This window comes from Mobula birostris, chromosome 12, assembly GCF_030028105.1.
Source record: "Mobula birostris isolate sMobBir1 chromosome 12, sMobBir1.hap1, whole genome shotgun sequence".
Lineage (NCBI taxonomy): Eukaryota > Metazoa > Chordata > Chondrichthyes > Myliobatiformes > Myliobatidae > Mobula > Mobula birostris.
The window spans coordinates 94,066,616-94,081,830 of record NC_092381.1 but is presented as its reverse complement, the minus strand read 5'-3'; the positions used below and the strand labels follow the sequence as shown (position 1 = coordinate 94,081,830).

At 39.7% G+C, this 15,215-nt stretch overlaps 1 protein-coding gene across 3 annotated transcripts in view; it reads right to left on the bottom strand.

Moving 5' to 3' along the window:
• Positions 1–15,215, bottom strand: part of atf6 (activating transcription factor 6) — a 420,957-nt gene that overhangs the window by 251,096 nt on the left and 154,646 nt on the right. For all 3 annotated transcript variants that reach the window (XM_072274311.1, XM_072274312.1, XM_072274313.1), the window contains exon 10: positions 6,821–6,955. In XM_072274311.1, coding sequence (XP_072130412.1) covers positions 6,821–6,955 — 135 coding nt within the window. The remainder of the gene's footprint in view (positions 1–6,820; positions 6,956–15,215) is intronic.

The window sequence follows — 15,215 nt, the reverse complement described above, 5'->3', positions numbered from 1 at the left end:
GCTTGCAATTCTGTCACTGGTTAAACAAACAATGCTACACCAACTTCACTTTAGTCATTGGAATTTCTAACCTTTTTTTCAATGATTTAAAGCTGAGAAAACAAATGCTAAGTACATATGACTGAGGTGCGGCCAGAGGTTGGGATGGGCCATTTGATAATGATCACTTCCCAAGGCCGAGCCAGTTTAATTACAATCGAAAATTGTGTCATGCATATAAACTAACATGTTTTATTTGTTGAATTAAATCCTCCAATGTTATTTACCATATTTTCAACAAAATTGCAATGCTCCATGTTGGACCAGGGATGGCTGGAACAATACTTTAAAAAATAACAAACGACGAAAAATTATTGCGGTAATAAATAATGTACTGAGACCAATGAAGAGATATAGAATGTAGCAAAAGATAAACGATTGCAATGGATTTCAGCATACTAAAACTTCAGAGTTGACTGTTGTGCTGACTGCACTGATTCACAAGAGTTCCTCAGAAAGCACCATCTTGTTGAACCACTGAAGCGTTGGCTAAAATTAACTGACCAACTTGCTCAAAGACACTTTAGAGTAGTGTCAAAATTCAAACATTTCAAATAGGTCATATGTTGACCCAGTTATACAAGTACTTACAAACATGCTTTTCAAAACCTCAAACTTCTGGTCCTGATTGTGATATCAATTTTTTTTTCTTCCAATCACAAACAAGGGAAAATCTGCGGGTACAAGAAATCCAGACAACACACACAAAATGCTGGAGGTGCAACACCTTGTATCCCGTCTGGGTAGCCTCCAATCCGATGGCATGAACATTGGTTTCTCGAATTTCCGGTAACGGACCCCTCCCTTCTCCATTCCCTTTTACCTCTTGCACCTTATATCTCTGCCTGTCCACCGCCTCCCTCTGGTGCTCCTCCCCCTTTTCTTTCTTCCATGGCCTTCTGTCCTCTCCTATTACATTCCCCCTTCTCCAGTCCTACCTCTTTCACCTTCCCAGCTCTTTACTTCACCCTTCTCCCCCTCTTGGTTTCACCTATTACCTTGTATTTCTTCCAACCTTCTAACTCTGACTCCTTATCTTTTTCCCTCCAGTCCTGATAAAGAGTCTCAACCCAAAACGCCGACTATACACTTTTCCATAGATGCTGCCTGGCCTGTTGAGCTCCTCCAGCATTTTGTGTGTGTGTTGCTTTTTTTTTTACCCTTCCAGATCATTTTAAAATATTTATAACCTCTCCTCAAAGTCTAATCCTCTCATCTCTGGAATCAACCTGGTGAACCTCCTCTACACCACCTCCAAAGCCAGTATATCCTTCCTCAAGTAAGAAGACCAGAACTGCACACAGTACTCCAGGTGTGGCCTCACCAGTACCCTGTACAGTTGCAACATAACCTCCCTGCTCTTAAATTCAATCCCTCTAGCAATGAAAGCCAACATTCCATTTGCCTTCTTGATAGCCTGCCGCACCTGCAAACCAATCTTTTGTGATTCATGCTAAGTCCCTCTGCACAGCAGCATGCTGATAATTTTTTTACCATTTCAATAGTCTACTCTTTCATTTTTCCTTCCAACGTGGATGAGCTTGTACTTAACAATACTGTACTCCATCTGCTAGACCCTTGGCCACTCACTTAACCTATCTATATCTTTATGCAGATCTCCGTAGCTTCTGCACAATTTGCTTTTCCACTCAATTTAGTGTCATCAGCAAACTTAGATACACTACACTCGGTCCGCTCTTCCAGATTATTAATGTAGATTGTGAACATTTGCAGGCCCAGCACCGACCCCAGCAGCACACTGCTTACTACTGATTGCCAACCAGAAAAACACCCATGTATCCCAACTCTCTGCTTTCTGTTAGCTAACCAATCCTCTATCCATGCTAACCCATCACCCCCAACCCTATTCATCCTTATCTTATGGATGTCTTTTATGTAGCACCTTATCGAATGCCTTCTGGAAATCCAAGTAAGTGGCATCCATCTGTTCCCCTCTATCCACTGCACTTGTTAAATCCTCAAAGAACTCCAGCAAGTTTGTCAAACAGGACCTGCCTTTGCTGACTCCATGCTGCATCGGTCTGATGAATCCATTTCTTCCAAATGGCTTGCTATTTCTTCTTTAATGACAGCTTCAATCATTTTCCCAACTACAGATGTTAAACTAACTGGTCTATAGTTACCTGTCTTTTGCCTATATTCTTTTTCAAACAGTGGCATGACATTCACCATCTTCCAATCCGCTGGGACTGCCTAGATTCCAGAGAATTTTGGTAAATCATCACCAAAGCTTCTACTATAACTTCTGCCATTTCTTTCAGTACCCTGGGATGCATTCCATCAGGAGCAGGGGTCTTGTCTATCTTTAATCCCGTTAGCTCACCACTACCCCTTTAGTGATACTGTTCTTTCTTGAAATGAATCTTTCTTTCCATTTCATAAATTTTAAAACCTCATAAAGGCAAACATAATAAATTTCTGTTAATTAACTGGCTTATCCCAAAATGGGATTTAATTTTTCTAAAGATAGGTTCAGTAGATTTAATTTAAATAAAAGTTGTAAATTGATTTTAATTAATGCTATTTACAACATGAAAATTTATTGACAATGTTGAATAGTAAAGTTACTGAGAACCTTAAGCCAAAGAAATATGAATAAAATATAGCCTCAGACATAATTTTATACAAGATTTTGAAAAAACATTTTATTTTTAAAGTGACATGATCAGGCTCAAATACAGGCCTAGCATGTGAAACCTGTGCTTGTTTGTTGCTGCATAAATACTCAATTCTGGGTCAAACTTCAGATAAGCACACACAGATTTCACCTTCAACTGAAATGAGATGATTTCTATCCTAGCTCTTGATGCTTATTAAACAAGAAAAAGCTTGTTCACACAAGTACGATATTGAAAACTGCAGCAAAATGTCCTTTGCCTTTCTATGAATGGCAGGATACTCTTCTTTCACAGAAATCCAGAACTTGCCCAGGGGCAGGGTCAGCAAGTCTCATCTTGAGTCCACAATCAGACTGCACCTCAAAGTTCTTCCTCTTCTCTCAAAGAGAAGTTCTCAGGCTGAGCAGAAGATTCAGAGAAAGGCTCCCTCACCCAGTCATACACTTGTGTGGAAAGGGAGAAAAAATATTGTTCAATTTTTTTCTGCAGTTCTTCCAGGTGGTTTTCAATAAGTCTTGAGACCTTCTAATATCATTCCTCACTCTCAAGCCCAATCAACAGTGCAAACATTTCAAGATTTCCTTTTGCAACATGATTTTTCCAAAGATTCTGTTTCCTTTTAAATCCAAGAACCTTGTCACTTGAAGTCAACACATTTTCTCCAGGGCCTTGCAGAGGCTTGTTCAACTGGATCACATGGTAAAAAATGTCTGGTAAGTAGGCTAGTTTCTGCACCCACTCTTCAACTTCAAAACACTCAGCAAAATCTGGCCTACTATTTTCTTGAAAGTACTCCTGCAATTCATCTTTCAGCTCAAACATTCTGCCCATTCAATGCTCAGAAAACGCACTTCGCGCTCCTCCTCAGCCTAACGTCCTCCCCTCCGTGCAATACAGTGTTCACTAATTATCAATGGCCTCCCCTATCTCGCGTCAAAAGCTGAGAATGGACTCAACCAAATAAACACGGTCTTACTGCACACGGCCATACTGGGTTGAGAGACCTCTAATGAAATTGCTAACGGGGCTGCTTGGTCACTGCCCACCAGTGGAAGCTCTAGCACTGCACATCCCGTGAAGTTTAAAAGTTTTTTTTAAAATCATGATCTCTCGCAGAACCCCAGTTGAGAAACCCTGATTTAGAGTGTTTTGCACAGGTTGTATTGGTGACAACTCTCCAGAGGTTTGAGCTGTCTGCTGTAATTTGTCCACATTTCTGAGCATAAAGTAAACAGCAACCTTGATGTGGTTAAAGGTTTTGATCTTTAAAAACACTCTGTTCTGCAGATGTCCGAGATTGCTGCCTTACTCTCAACAAGCAAACTACTGCCAGATTCACTGTGCTTGATGTTATGCAAGGCATTTTAATTCAGAATTGGAAAGAATGGCAGCATGTAAATTATGAAAAGGTTCATTCTTGACACATCTTATTAAGAATGCATATTATGTACAAGAAGGCTTTAACAGACTCTCAAAACTCAGACCATTCTTTCTCTGTCCACATCTGTTACTACCTCTTATGACACTTCAGTTCCACACACAGTGCTGTCACATCCTTTGCTTCTATATCACTGATTTCTGAAAGAATGTTGAACTTATTTAAAGGGATACATTGAAAATCTACCATTACCACAGTTACACAAAATACACGGAGGAAATCCAGGCCAATACATGCTATAAAAGTAGAGTAGAAGCAGCAGAACTAAACGTGCACATTTTGAGTTGTTTATTAACAACTTTCTTTGTAATTCTAGCCTTTCAAATTAAGGGTGGGGGAAGCGAAGTTTCAAAGAAGAACATTTTTCTCTTTTAAATAATAAAAGCTCTCATGAATGAAATAGATGCAACCATAAAGGCAGACCAAAACCAGACACAGATTTTATGTTAATAACAATCAGTCAAGCGCCTGATAAATAAACTTGCCAAGATCATATAATGATTAACCTGACTATCTCTGCATTATTCATTACAGATCTCTACATTGTGGAACTCAAACACAAGGAAATCTGCAGATGCTGGAATTTCAAGCAACCCACATAAGATGCTGATGAACGCAGCAGGCCAGGCAGCATCTCTAGGAAAAGGTACAGTTGACGTTTCAGGCCGAGACCCTTCATCAGGACTAACTGAAAGAAGAGCTAGTAAGAGATTTGAAAGTGGGAGGGGGAGGGGGAGATCCGAAATGACAGGAGAAGACAGGAGGTGGAGAAATGGAGCCAAGAGCTGCACAGTTGATTAGCAAAAGGGATATGAGAGGATCATGGGACAGGAGGCCTAGGGAGAAAGAAAAGGGGAAGGGGGGAACTCACAGTCCTGTGGGAGGTTTCAGTGGCTGAAACATATGAGCACAAGAGGCTATGCTGTGCAGATCTAGGAGCTGAAGCTCAACAAAAGGGCTGGAAAACCAAAGTATATCCTGTGAAAGTGGGTTGTAGGGGATGTATAGCCACATCCACCATCAAATTGCTGAAGGAGCTAGGATCCATGGTTAGACTCTAAGGTGGCAGCAGAAAGAAGCAGTCACTGGCTTTGGATCAAGTGAAAATACTTCTCCTGAGCTCCAAGATAACATCAAGAGAGTGGGAAGACACATTGGGGGGGGGGGGGGGGAGGGCGGTTGACTCTGGGACACCAGAAGTCATCGTCCGGAGATGTAGTGGGCTAATCGATGAAACATCAAGGAAGGAGGATGCCCATTTGAAAATCCCTGCATGTCAACCCTGTGCTACTCCCAACATCAAGACAATCTTGATCAAGTACTCATAACCCATTGGCACGAGGGATATTAAAATCTTATCCTGTGTTTTTTGAGTTTTTTTTAAATCATAGAATCTGATTGTTCAGTTGCCACCATATGAACATAGAACAAGCATTAAGAATGAATATTTTGACATTTGCAATCATATAATATACTATACTTGAATTAATCTCATTCCTGTATCAGCTTCACTGTCAACACTAATTAATTTTTGTTAAGAGCTGTCCCAAATAAGAAGCTGCCTCAATTAACCAAAGGCTCCAATAACTGAAACCCACTGTATGTTGAAGAGGGGAGAGGTGAATACAAGGCTGCAATGGCAGAACCAGTCTGGGGATGGGGTGGGGTGGGGGGAGAGGGAAAAGAGTGGGATGATAGGCAGATAAAAGTAGGTGGAGAGAGAGGGAGAGGGAGTGTTGAGACAAAGACTGGTGGATGATAGTTGGAAAACTGAGAGGAAAAGAGAAAGACAGGTGGGCCAGTGGAGGAGGGCATGAGAAAAGTGAACCAAGGAAGAAGAAACTAAGGTAGATCTGTACATGGAGGATGGAAACAGGTGAGCAAGGCTGAAGGATGCTCGAAATGAAGGGGAGGAAGGAATGGGATGGGAAAAATGAACAAAGAGAGAGACCCTGAATGCACTGTTGAGAGAAAGGAGTATCAGGGAATGAATTGGAAAATTTAATGTTCATACCACTAATGGGTTTAGGCTACCTAAGAAGAATCTGCAATACTGTTCTTCTAGTTTGTGTTCGACCTCACTATGGCAGTGGAGAAGGCCGAGGACAGACATGTCATTGTGTAAGTGGGAAGGACAGCTAAAATGACATACTAATGAACCAATAAGATGGCTATTGTAGGGAAAGTGCAGGTGCTCTGCAGAATAGTTTCCTCATCTACTCTTGTGTTTCACCAGTGTAGAGGACCAACACACAAGTGCTGATTGCAATAGACAAGGTTGGAGGAGGTGCACATGAATCCCTGGCTGTGCTCTGATGGATTTAAAAGTCCTCCACTGTTTCTATCCTGGATAAAATATAGCTGCCTTCTTCTTATCAGACCTAGATAACATCTCTTCACTTCTTTCCATGTTTCCATTTGTCCTTCCTCTCCATTTCATTCCCTTCTCTTCAAAACACCTTGAGGTGTTTGGATGTGAAAAAACATACACAATTGAAATTCTTTACAGCATAAGACTTTACTGAGAGCAAGAATATATTATTACTTTAAATATGTAAGTTTAAGGAAAGCCTTTTGTTGGTAATATAATAAAGATAATAACTTTAGTAATGGGTCATAGGAAGTGAAAGGGAAGCAAAATGTTTCATAACTTCACCTGCTCAAGCCAAAATACCATCAGGTCAGTGGGGTATGAGCAAATTACCTATAACTGCTGCCTTCAGTAAGTGTTTCCTGATCAACTCCAGCATCATTTTCATCAGAAAATCCCAATAGATGTCTGTTGTGGATGGCAGACCTGACGGTAGTCTGCAGAGCACCGGAGTCTCTCTCCCACATGCTAAATAAAAGCAGAGAAATAGTTACTTTTGCATCAAATTGATAAATATTATAGTTTAAGATCAGTGTTCTACAAATTGTTTTCAATTAATTTGGACTGAAAAATATGAGAAATGATGAAATCACTTTCCAATATCTTTTATTATCAAAACCAAACATTTCTTGGGCATAGCTGATGTCTTAATACTCACAAAATGTCTAAAATGGATGCCTAATCCTCAATGTCAGACCTCTGTGAAAAACTCACAACTGCCATTTTGCAGACTTGCCTGGTTGTAATTGTCCAATATTAACTTAGGGTTTGGTCTAAATCAGGGGTGGTGAACCTATGCAAAGCATGTGCAAGATGGCACATTGCAAGCAATGCCACCCCTATATTCCTTACCAATCCGTAATAAAAGATACACAATTATTACCTTTACTGCTAAATGATGTAGAAAATGATATTTTATAATCCAAGAGCAGAGTAATGTTTTAACAGGAAACGTCTCACACCAGCTTGGCACCACCTGGATGATTGCAAGAAAATGTGCCACTGGATTATACGTTTTGAAATCCTCGCAGGTGCCTGGTGTACACATCAGCATTTGGATAGTAAATGGTTGCAAGAAGAATACTATTTAGAAATGAAGTTATTTTTCATTTGTCTTTTTAAAGATTAATATTAATAATTTTTGGACAGATTTTCTAAAATGTTATATTTTCGATCTGTCTTTACCAATATTAATATTAATTTTATATTATATATAATAATATTATTAATTATGTTAATATTAATTTATTAATAGTAAACAATGAATACATCTAAATAAGCAACAGGGCTAATTCTTTTTCCTTAAAAAAAGTTCATAATTATTGTTAATAATTAATAAATAATAACCTATGCTCAAAAATACCATAGCGCACAAGAGAATTTTTTTAAGACTATCCATTTTTGGCCAATGCTCTTAAAAATGTTTGCCACTACACTGTTGTCAACATGGAACTCTCTTCAGATTGGTGAAGAACATTTTACTTATAAGGCATCTTTAGTCACAGACTGCAGGTTATTCCCTTTTAATATAAATTTGATCTAAATTAAAGTCCCAATTTTAGAAAGTCCATTATGTTTTCATTCAGCAGGACTGCAAAAAGAATTTACACATCAGTTCCAAACTGCTTGATTTTCTATAAACACATACTTTCAGTGAAGGGACAAAATAGGACTTCATATGTGTACTAAAAAAGAACACAATAGCACATTTATGGCCAGTAGCGATTGTCAGTAAAATGTCAAAAAGAAAAACATATGACATGTTAAGCTAGATATTCAAAAAACTGAATGAGAATGCAAGAAAATTGACGCATTTTTAACAATTTAAATTAATTAATTCAATGGTCTTGCATTATTAACAATTTAAAATAATTAATTCAATGGTCTTGCATTATTAACAATTTAAAATAATTAATTCAATGGTCTTGCATCAGACAGTGTAAAACAATTTAACTTGTAAATCAGACATATGTCTAGTGGTTTGCCACAGGGGTCAGCACTGTTGTTTTTGCTGTTTGTAATTTATAGATAAACAATTTGGACATAAATGTAAAAGGTATGATTAGTAAGTTTGTTGTTTATATTAAAATACGTGTTGATGTCTACTGTGTATATAGTTTTAAAAAATTGCAGGGAGTTCTTGATCAGCTAGGCACGTGGATTGGCAAATGGCTCTCAATAGAGTTCAGTACAGGTTTCCCCCGCTATCCGAAGGTAGAGCGTTCCTATGAAACGGTTCATAAGCTGGAATATTGAAAAGTGAATGAGCAATTACCATTTATTAATATGGGGAAAAACGTTTAGTGTTCCCAGACACAAAAAGAACCTACAAAATCATGCCAAATAACACATAAAACCTAAACTAACAGTAACATATAGTAAAAGCAGGAATGATATGATAAATACACAGCCTATATAAAGTAGAAATACTTTTCTGCACTGTCTAGCGCAGCGAAAATCTCACGGCAGCGCTCTCGGCAGAAACACTCTCTCCAGTAACCTTTAAGCTATGAAGCTGCCAAATCATACCAAATAACACATAAAAATACACAGCCTATATAAAGTAGAAATAATGTATGTACAGTAGCCAAACTCAGTATTTCTGTATTTATTGTTGATGGTTCGAAGCCTTTAAAATCATTCACTGCTTCAGGACACAGTTTCCTCCGAACGCCATTTCTTATCGAGACTGTTAGCCTATCGAGAGCATCTCCAATGTTGGCGATTGCCAATTTTATATTGTATTCTTTCCAGATCTCTGGCAAATACGCTTCGGAGTTGCCCTCTCTGTCAATAGTTCTTACAATAAAACGCATCACATTTTGCACATAGTAAGACTTAATTGTGGCTATTAGGCCTTGGTCACACGGCTGCAGCAACGATGTCGTATTTGGCAGTAAGAACACAACACGAACGTTACCGCCATACTCGGTAACGCCAGGTGGATGAGCAGCACAATTATCGACAATCACAAGACACCTATTATCGAGGTTATTTTCTCTACAGTATTTTTCGACAAAAGGACTAACGTATCCACTCGTGTACTCAGAAAAAAGCACTTGGGTATTCCAACCACTTGGATGTGAACGGAACACAACGGGAAGTATTTCCTTATCAACGTCTTTAAGTGCCCTCGGATTTTCTGAATGGTACACTAGTAGAGGCTTAAGGACAGCATCACCAGTGGCGTTAATAATAGGCATTAGGGTAAACCTGTCCTTCCATGCCTTGTGTCCCTTAGCCTACTTTTCTTCTATCGAAATAAATGTCTTGCTCAACAATTTTTTTCCAATAAATTGCAGTTTCGTCACAGTTAAACACTTGCTTATACGAATAACCACTCTCTCTAATTATTTTCTTCAGTTCTGCTGGGACTTTTCGGCAGCTTCAGTATCAGCCAAAGCACTCTCTCCGGTAAACGTTAAATTATGAAGCTGCCCTCACCTCAGAAACCGATCAAACCACCCATGACTACCTTTAAATTCCACTTTCGCAACACTTTCATCCCCATCGTCCAGTGCTTTCTGTTTCAGCTTATTAAAAAGACTGATTTCTCCTTAAGTATAAGGAAACTTAACCGAAGACCACGCTTTGTACACCCATCAATCCACTCAAGCAATAGACTTTCCATTTTATCCATTATTGGATGCTGACTAAGAGAGACCACTTTGCTACGAGCAGAACCAACAGTAACATCGGCAGCTTCCAAAATTCTTTCTCTCTGCGTATAAATAGTGTGAATGGTGGATGCAGGCAAGTTCAACGCGCGGACAATGTCCTTGTTTCGTTCACCACGATCGAAACTCTTAATTATGTCTAGTTTTACGCTAAGTGTAACACCCTTACGAGCTCTTTTAGGCTTTTCCGATACCTTAGAACTCATCTTGCTAACAGATGCACAAAATAAATCGAGATAAAGCACGTGTTTAAGCAATGGCAGCTAGAATGCAGTTCCGGGGGAGGAGCTTGGCTGTTCGGGGCGCACGCTGCCTTTTTTCGTAACAGTGAAAACACCTTCTGTTAGCGAAAACAGGTAACTAATGTAGGTCTTTCATAACAGCGAAGTGTCGTAAAGCAAACCTTCAGAAAACAGGGGCCACCTGTATATACCTCACATCGTTTGGCATTCTGGGAGATCAGCCAGGATAGAACCAGTGAATGGTAAGAGCCATGGGGAGTGTTATGGAACAAAGACTTCGGAGGGCATATTCAGAGTTTGCCGAAAGCAGTGTTGCAGGTAGATGGGGTGGTGAAAAGGCATTTGTCATGCTTCAGTCAGTGCATTTAAGTATAGAATTGGAAAGTTACATTGTCATTATTTTAGACATTGGTGAGGCCACACCTGTCGTATTGAGCAGAGTTCAGTCATTCTGTTACTAAACCAGAAAGAATACAGAAAAGCAAACACAAGGAATTCTGCAGATGCTGGAAATTCAAGCAACACACATCAAAGTTGCTGGTGAACGCAGCAACTTTGAAGAATACAGAAAAGAATTACTGGGATTTACCTGGACTTGGGGACCTGGGTTACAAGGAGAGGTTGCATATACTAGGGAGTTATTGCCTGGAATGCAAGGAATTGAGGGGTGACCCGAGAGAGGTATATAAGATCGTAAGAGGCACAGACAGGGTGAAAGCACATAGTCCATTTCCCAGGAAGGAAGTGCTAAAAACAAGGCGGCATTGGTTTATGATCAGAGGTGAGAAAAAGGGCATTGAGGCAGCTTCTTCACACAAAGGGTGGTGCACATTTGTAATAAGCTAAGAGAAATTATATTTGAGGCTAGTACATTTGAAAGCAATCTAGATAAATACATGGACAGCAACAGAAAATCAGCAGATGCTGGGAATGCAAGCAACACACACAAAATGCTGGAGGGACTCAGCAGGCCAGGCAGCATCTATGGAAAAGAGTACAGTCGACGTTTCGGGCTGAGACCCTTCATCAGGACTGGAGAAAAAAAGATGAGGAGTCAGAATAAGAAAGTGGGGGAGGAGAGGAAGAAGCACAGATGATAAGTGAAACCAGGAGGGGGAGGAGGGGTGAAGTAAGAAGCTGGGAAGTTGATTGGTGAAAGATACAGGGCTGGAGAAGGGGAAATCTGATAGGAGAGGACGGAAGGCCATGGAAGAAAGAAAAGGGGGAGGAGCACCACAAGGAGGTGATAGGCAGAAAAGGAGAAAGAAGGAAAAGGTGAGAGAAGGAAAAGGGAATACGGAATGGTGAAGGAGGATGTGGGGCATTACCAGAAGTTTGAGAACTTAATGTTCATGCCATCAGGAATATGGAAATAGGAAGTAGAATTAAAATGGGTGGCCTTTGAGAGATCCTGCTTTTACGGGCAGATGAGAACACAGGTTCTTGGTGAAGTGGTCTCCCAATCTACGTCAGGTCTCACCAATATACAGGAGGCCACATGGGGTATATTTAGAAGTACGTGGATGTTCAAGAGAGCCTCATGCTCAACACAGAATCTGAAACTAGAGCTGCAAAGGCTACATATTTTTATTATTACTGATGTTGGCACACGTGGAAGTGGAAAACAAGTACCAAAATGCATTTCCAACTGGTTAACAAATAAAAAACAGATACATGATCCAAGTTAGCTGGTAAGGTTCTCAGGCAGCAGGAAGGAGTACTCCTCTGGGATCATTGCTGAGGGTATTTGCATGTACTTGTTGGATTCAGGAATCTGAATTATATTATTGAAATTCACTAACTATACCAACCTGGGGACTTCATTAATACCATAAAGAAAAGATCAAGATGTAAATATTGGAATTGGGTTATTATTGTCATATGCATTGAGATAGAGCTAAAAGCTTCTCTTGCACACTGTTTGTACAGATCAAATCATTACGGTGTATTGAGATAGTACAACATGTAGCAATAAAAGAATGCAGAATAAAGTGCAACAGCTACAGAGAAAGAGCAATGTAGGTACACAGTACTGTACATGACGAGTCAAGGGAACTATTCCATAGCCTTACAACAGTGAGAGAATAAGCTATCCTTGAGCCTGGTGTGGTACTTGCTTTTTTGCTTTTGTATGTGATTATGCTGGATGCTTTACCAGCACAGCACGAAGTATAGACAGAGTACATGGAGGGCAGGGTGGTTTCTGTGATGTACTGACCTATAACCACAACTTTCTGCAGTTTACTGCAGTCATAGGGAAAGTAGATGCATCCAGATACGCTGCATTCTGTGGTGCATTAATAAAAATCGATAAGGTTCAAACTACTGCCCTTGTAGTGCACATATATAAATCTCTTACTAGCTCTTCTTTCAGTTAGTCCTGACGAAGGGTCTCGGCCCGAAACGTCCACTGTACTTCTTCCTATAGATGCTGCCTGGCCTGCTGCGTTCACCAGCAACTTTTATGTGTGTTGCTTATATAAAAAGCTATGTGAGTTAAACGCCTTCTCAAAAATCGCCAGGGTCAGAAGCTTCCTTCAGGGCTTTTAATGAGATCTTACTTGTGAAACTGCAGAAAGTTAAGTGAAATACATATTAAAGTCAATACAGAATTGCTGCATGGCTGAATATACTAACACTCAATTATTCTCACAACCAGTGTTAACCAAGGAAATATACACATAACTCCATAACACTCCATAACTATGACATGTAACCATGAGTAAACTCATGAAACAACAATATCTTAACAATAAGCGATAAACATAACACTTCCTTAAAAATATCTGCTCAATGTTAACCAATATTAACAGAACTTACGGCTCACAGATATTGCTGTTTCAAGGGCAAGTGAAGAGTGGACAGAGATAGGTATCGGTCCACCATGTACTTCAAAACAAAATCCAAATTTACCCGTGCAAGAAATGAAATAAAAAAGTTTACATACAAGAAATGATGTTCATACAAAAGAAACTGCGTCTCTAGAGCCCAGAATACTACTCGCCTGCCATCCTTAAGGTGTCAAACTTAACCAGTGAAACTAACAGTCAAATGATCATTTCTCTAAATCTTTAGTAAAAGAAAGATAGTCTCAGAGACTTGTCTTGAGAACAGGCTTACTACACAGGCTTTAACCATCTCAATTCAAAAATACCGCCTTGATGATGATCCTGGTGGGGATCAGCAAGATATGCCAGGCCAGTTAACCATGAGGACAGGGTGAGCTGATTAGCTTGGAGCCCTCTTGTGGTATGGTTAGCCAGTAGAGATCAGTAGAAACAGTTCCATTGGCTCTTCTGAGTTGATCACCTGATGTCTTGGATCCTATTATGTACATAAACATGGAACTCCTTGTTTCATTCAATATATAAGCAGGCAAAACATTGCTGTCAATTAAAGATCTTGATATCATCTAGTTCTGTGTCCAGCCCTTTTGTTGTCATTTTTGCTATTTCAACTGCTAGTGAAGAGTTTCTCCGTGAACTTCTTGTAATGATCTTTCATTTCTGGTTTCTCTCTCTATGTGAGTCTGAGAGACATGAGTCGACTAAGGGCCTACTCTCTGTTGTTTGGTAGGAGTTATCATGGAGAGCTACCCAACTGTTTGACTTGTCTTTGCTAAACTCCTTGATCATGAATAAAAGGAAGGCCTCACCTTTGATGGAAAGTGCTAGCTTATAATAAGCTTCTGAGTGACAGAAGACCAGCTTGGCTAAATCTAAATTTTTTTTCTCAGGCTGTCCTTTCAGATAGATGTTGACGAGACAGGATTTTGGAGCAGGATTTGTTATGGAACCCTTTCCTGCACACCTCTTTGCATGAGGGAGTAGCTCTATCAGATGAAAACTGAGCTGGCTCCCACCACGCTCTGCTGTGGTTGTGCAGAAATCAGTAGTAGCCCAAGGCGCTAGCCCTGAATGAAGTGCTGATATGTGCCGGTCACTGTCGCACTCAGTGCAGTGGGTGGTAGCTTCACAGTTGTTTGTTTGGTGTGCTGTTGAAGCACAACATTTGAAACATACTGAGTACTCCTTTAGAAAGCATCTCCAAACTACGAACGGCTTTTCTCAAAGTTCTCTAAATCCAATTCTAATGGACCGAACACTGTCTATCAGGGTTCATGATAGAGTTTTCTAATTTGGTTTTCTTGACCATAATAGGGATTCTGATTTCCAATCCTTTTGCTGAAGACCCCTCTTTGAATGATGTGCTATCAGAAACTGAGATTCTGCCAACAACAGTAGTGTCATCAGCAAATTTATAGATGGCCTTTGAGCTGTGCCTAGCCACAGTCATGAGTGTAGAGAGAGTAAACCAGTAGGCTAAGAATGCATCCTTGAAGCACATCTGTGTTAATTGTCAGCGAGAATATGTTATCATCAATGTGTACGTGGTGATCTCCTGATGAGGAAGTCAAGAATCCAGTTGCAGAAAGAGGTAGACATTTCTTTACCAGTTAATATTAGAATGAGAATCAGAATCAGGAAATTCAGACAAGTCCCTTTAAAGATTATGAACAGATGGGCAAGGGTTGTGATTGAAGGGGGGTAAAAAGCTGATAAAGACATACAGACAACAGAATTAAACTAGAAAACTAACCAGCTGTATGGAATCCCTCTGTGGGTGCAATTTCAAAACAATTGCCCATCACCAACTGATTGTTGTAAAGTGTCAAGTTATGCCAAGGCATGACTTCAGCAAACAAATCGCTTTTCTCAAATCTATTTAATTTTTGTTGTTGCTTTCTTATTCATGAATATAAGAACAGAATTTAAGCTATTCATATCAAAATTAATCTTAGGAAAAAGA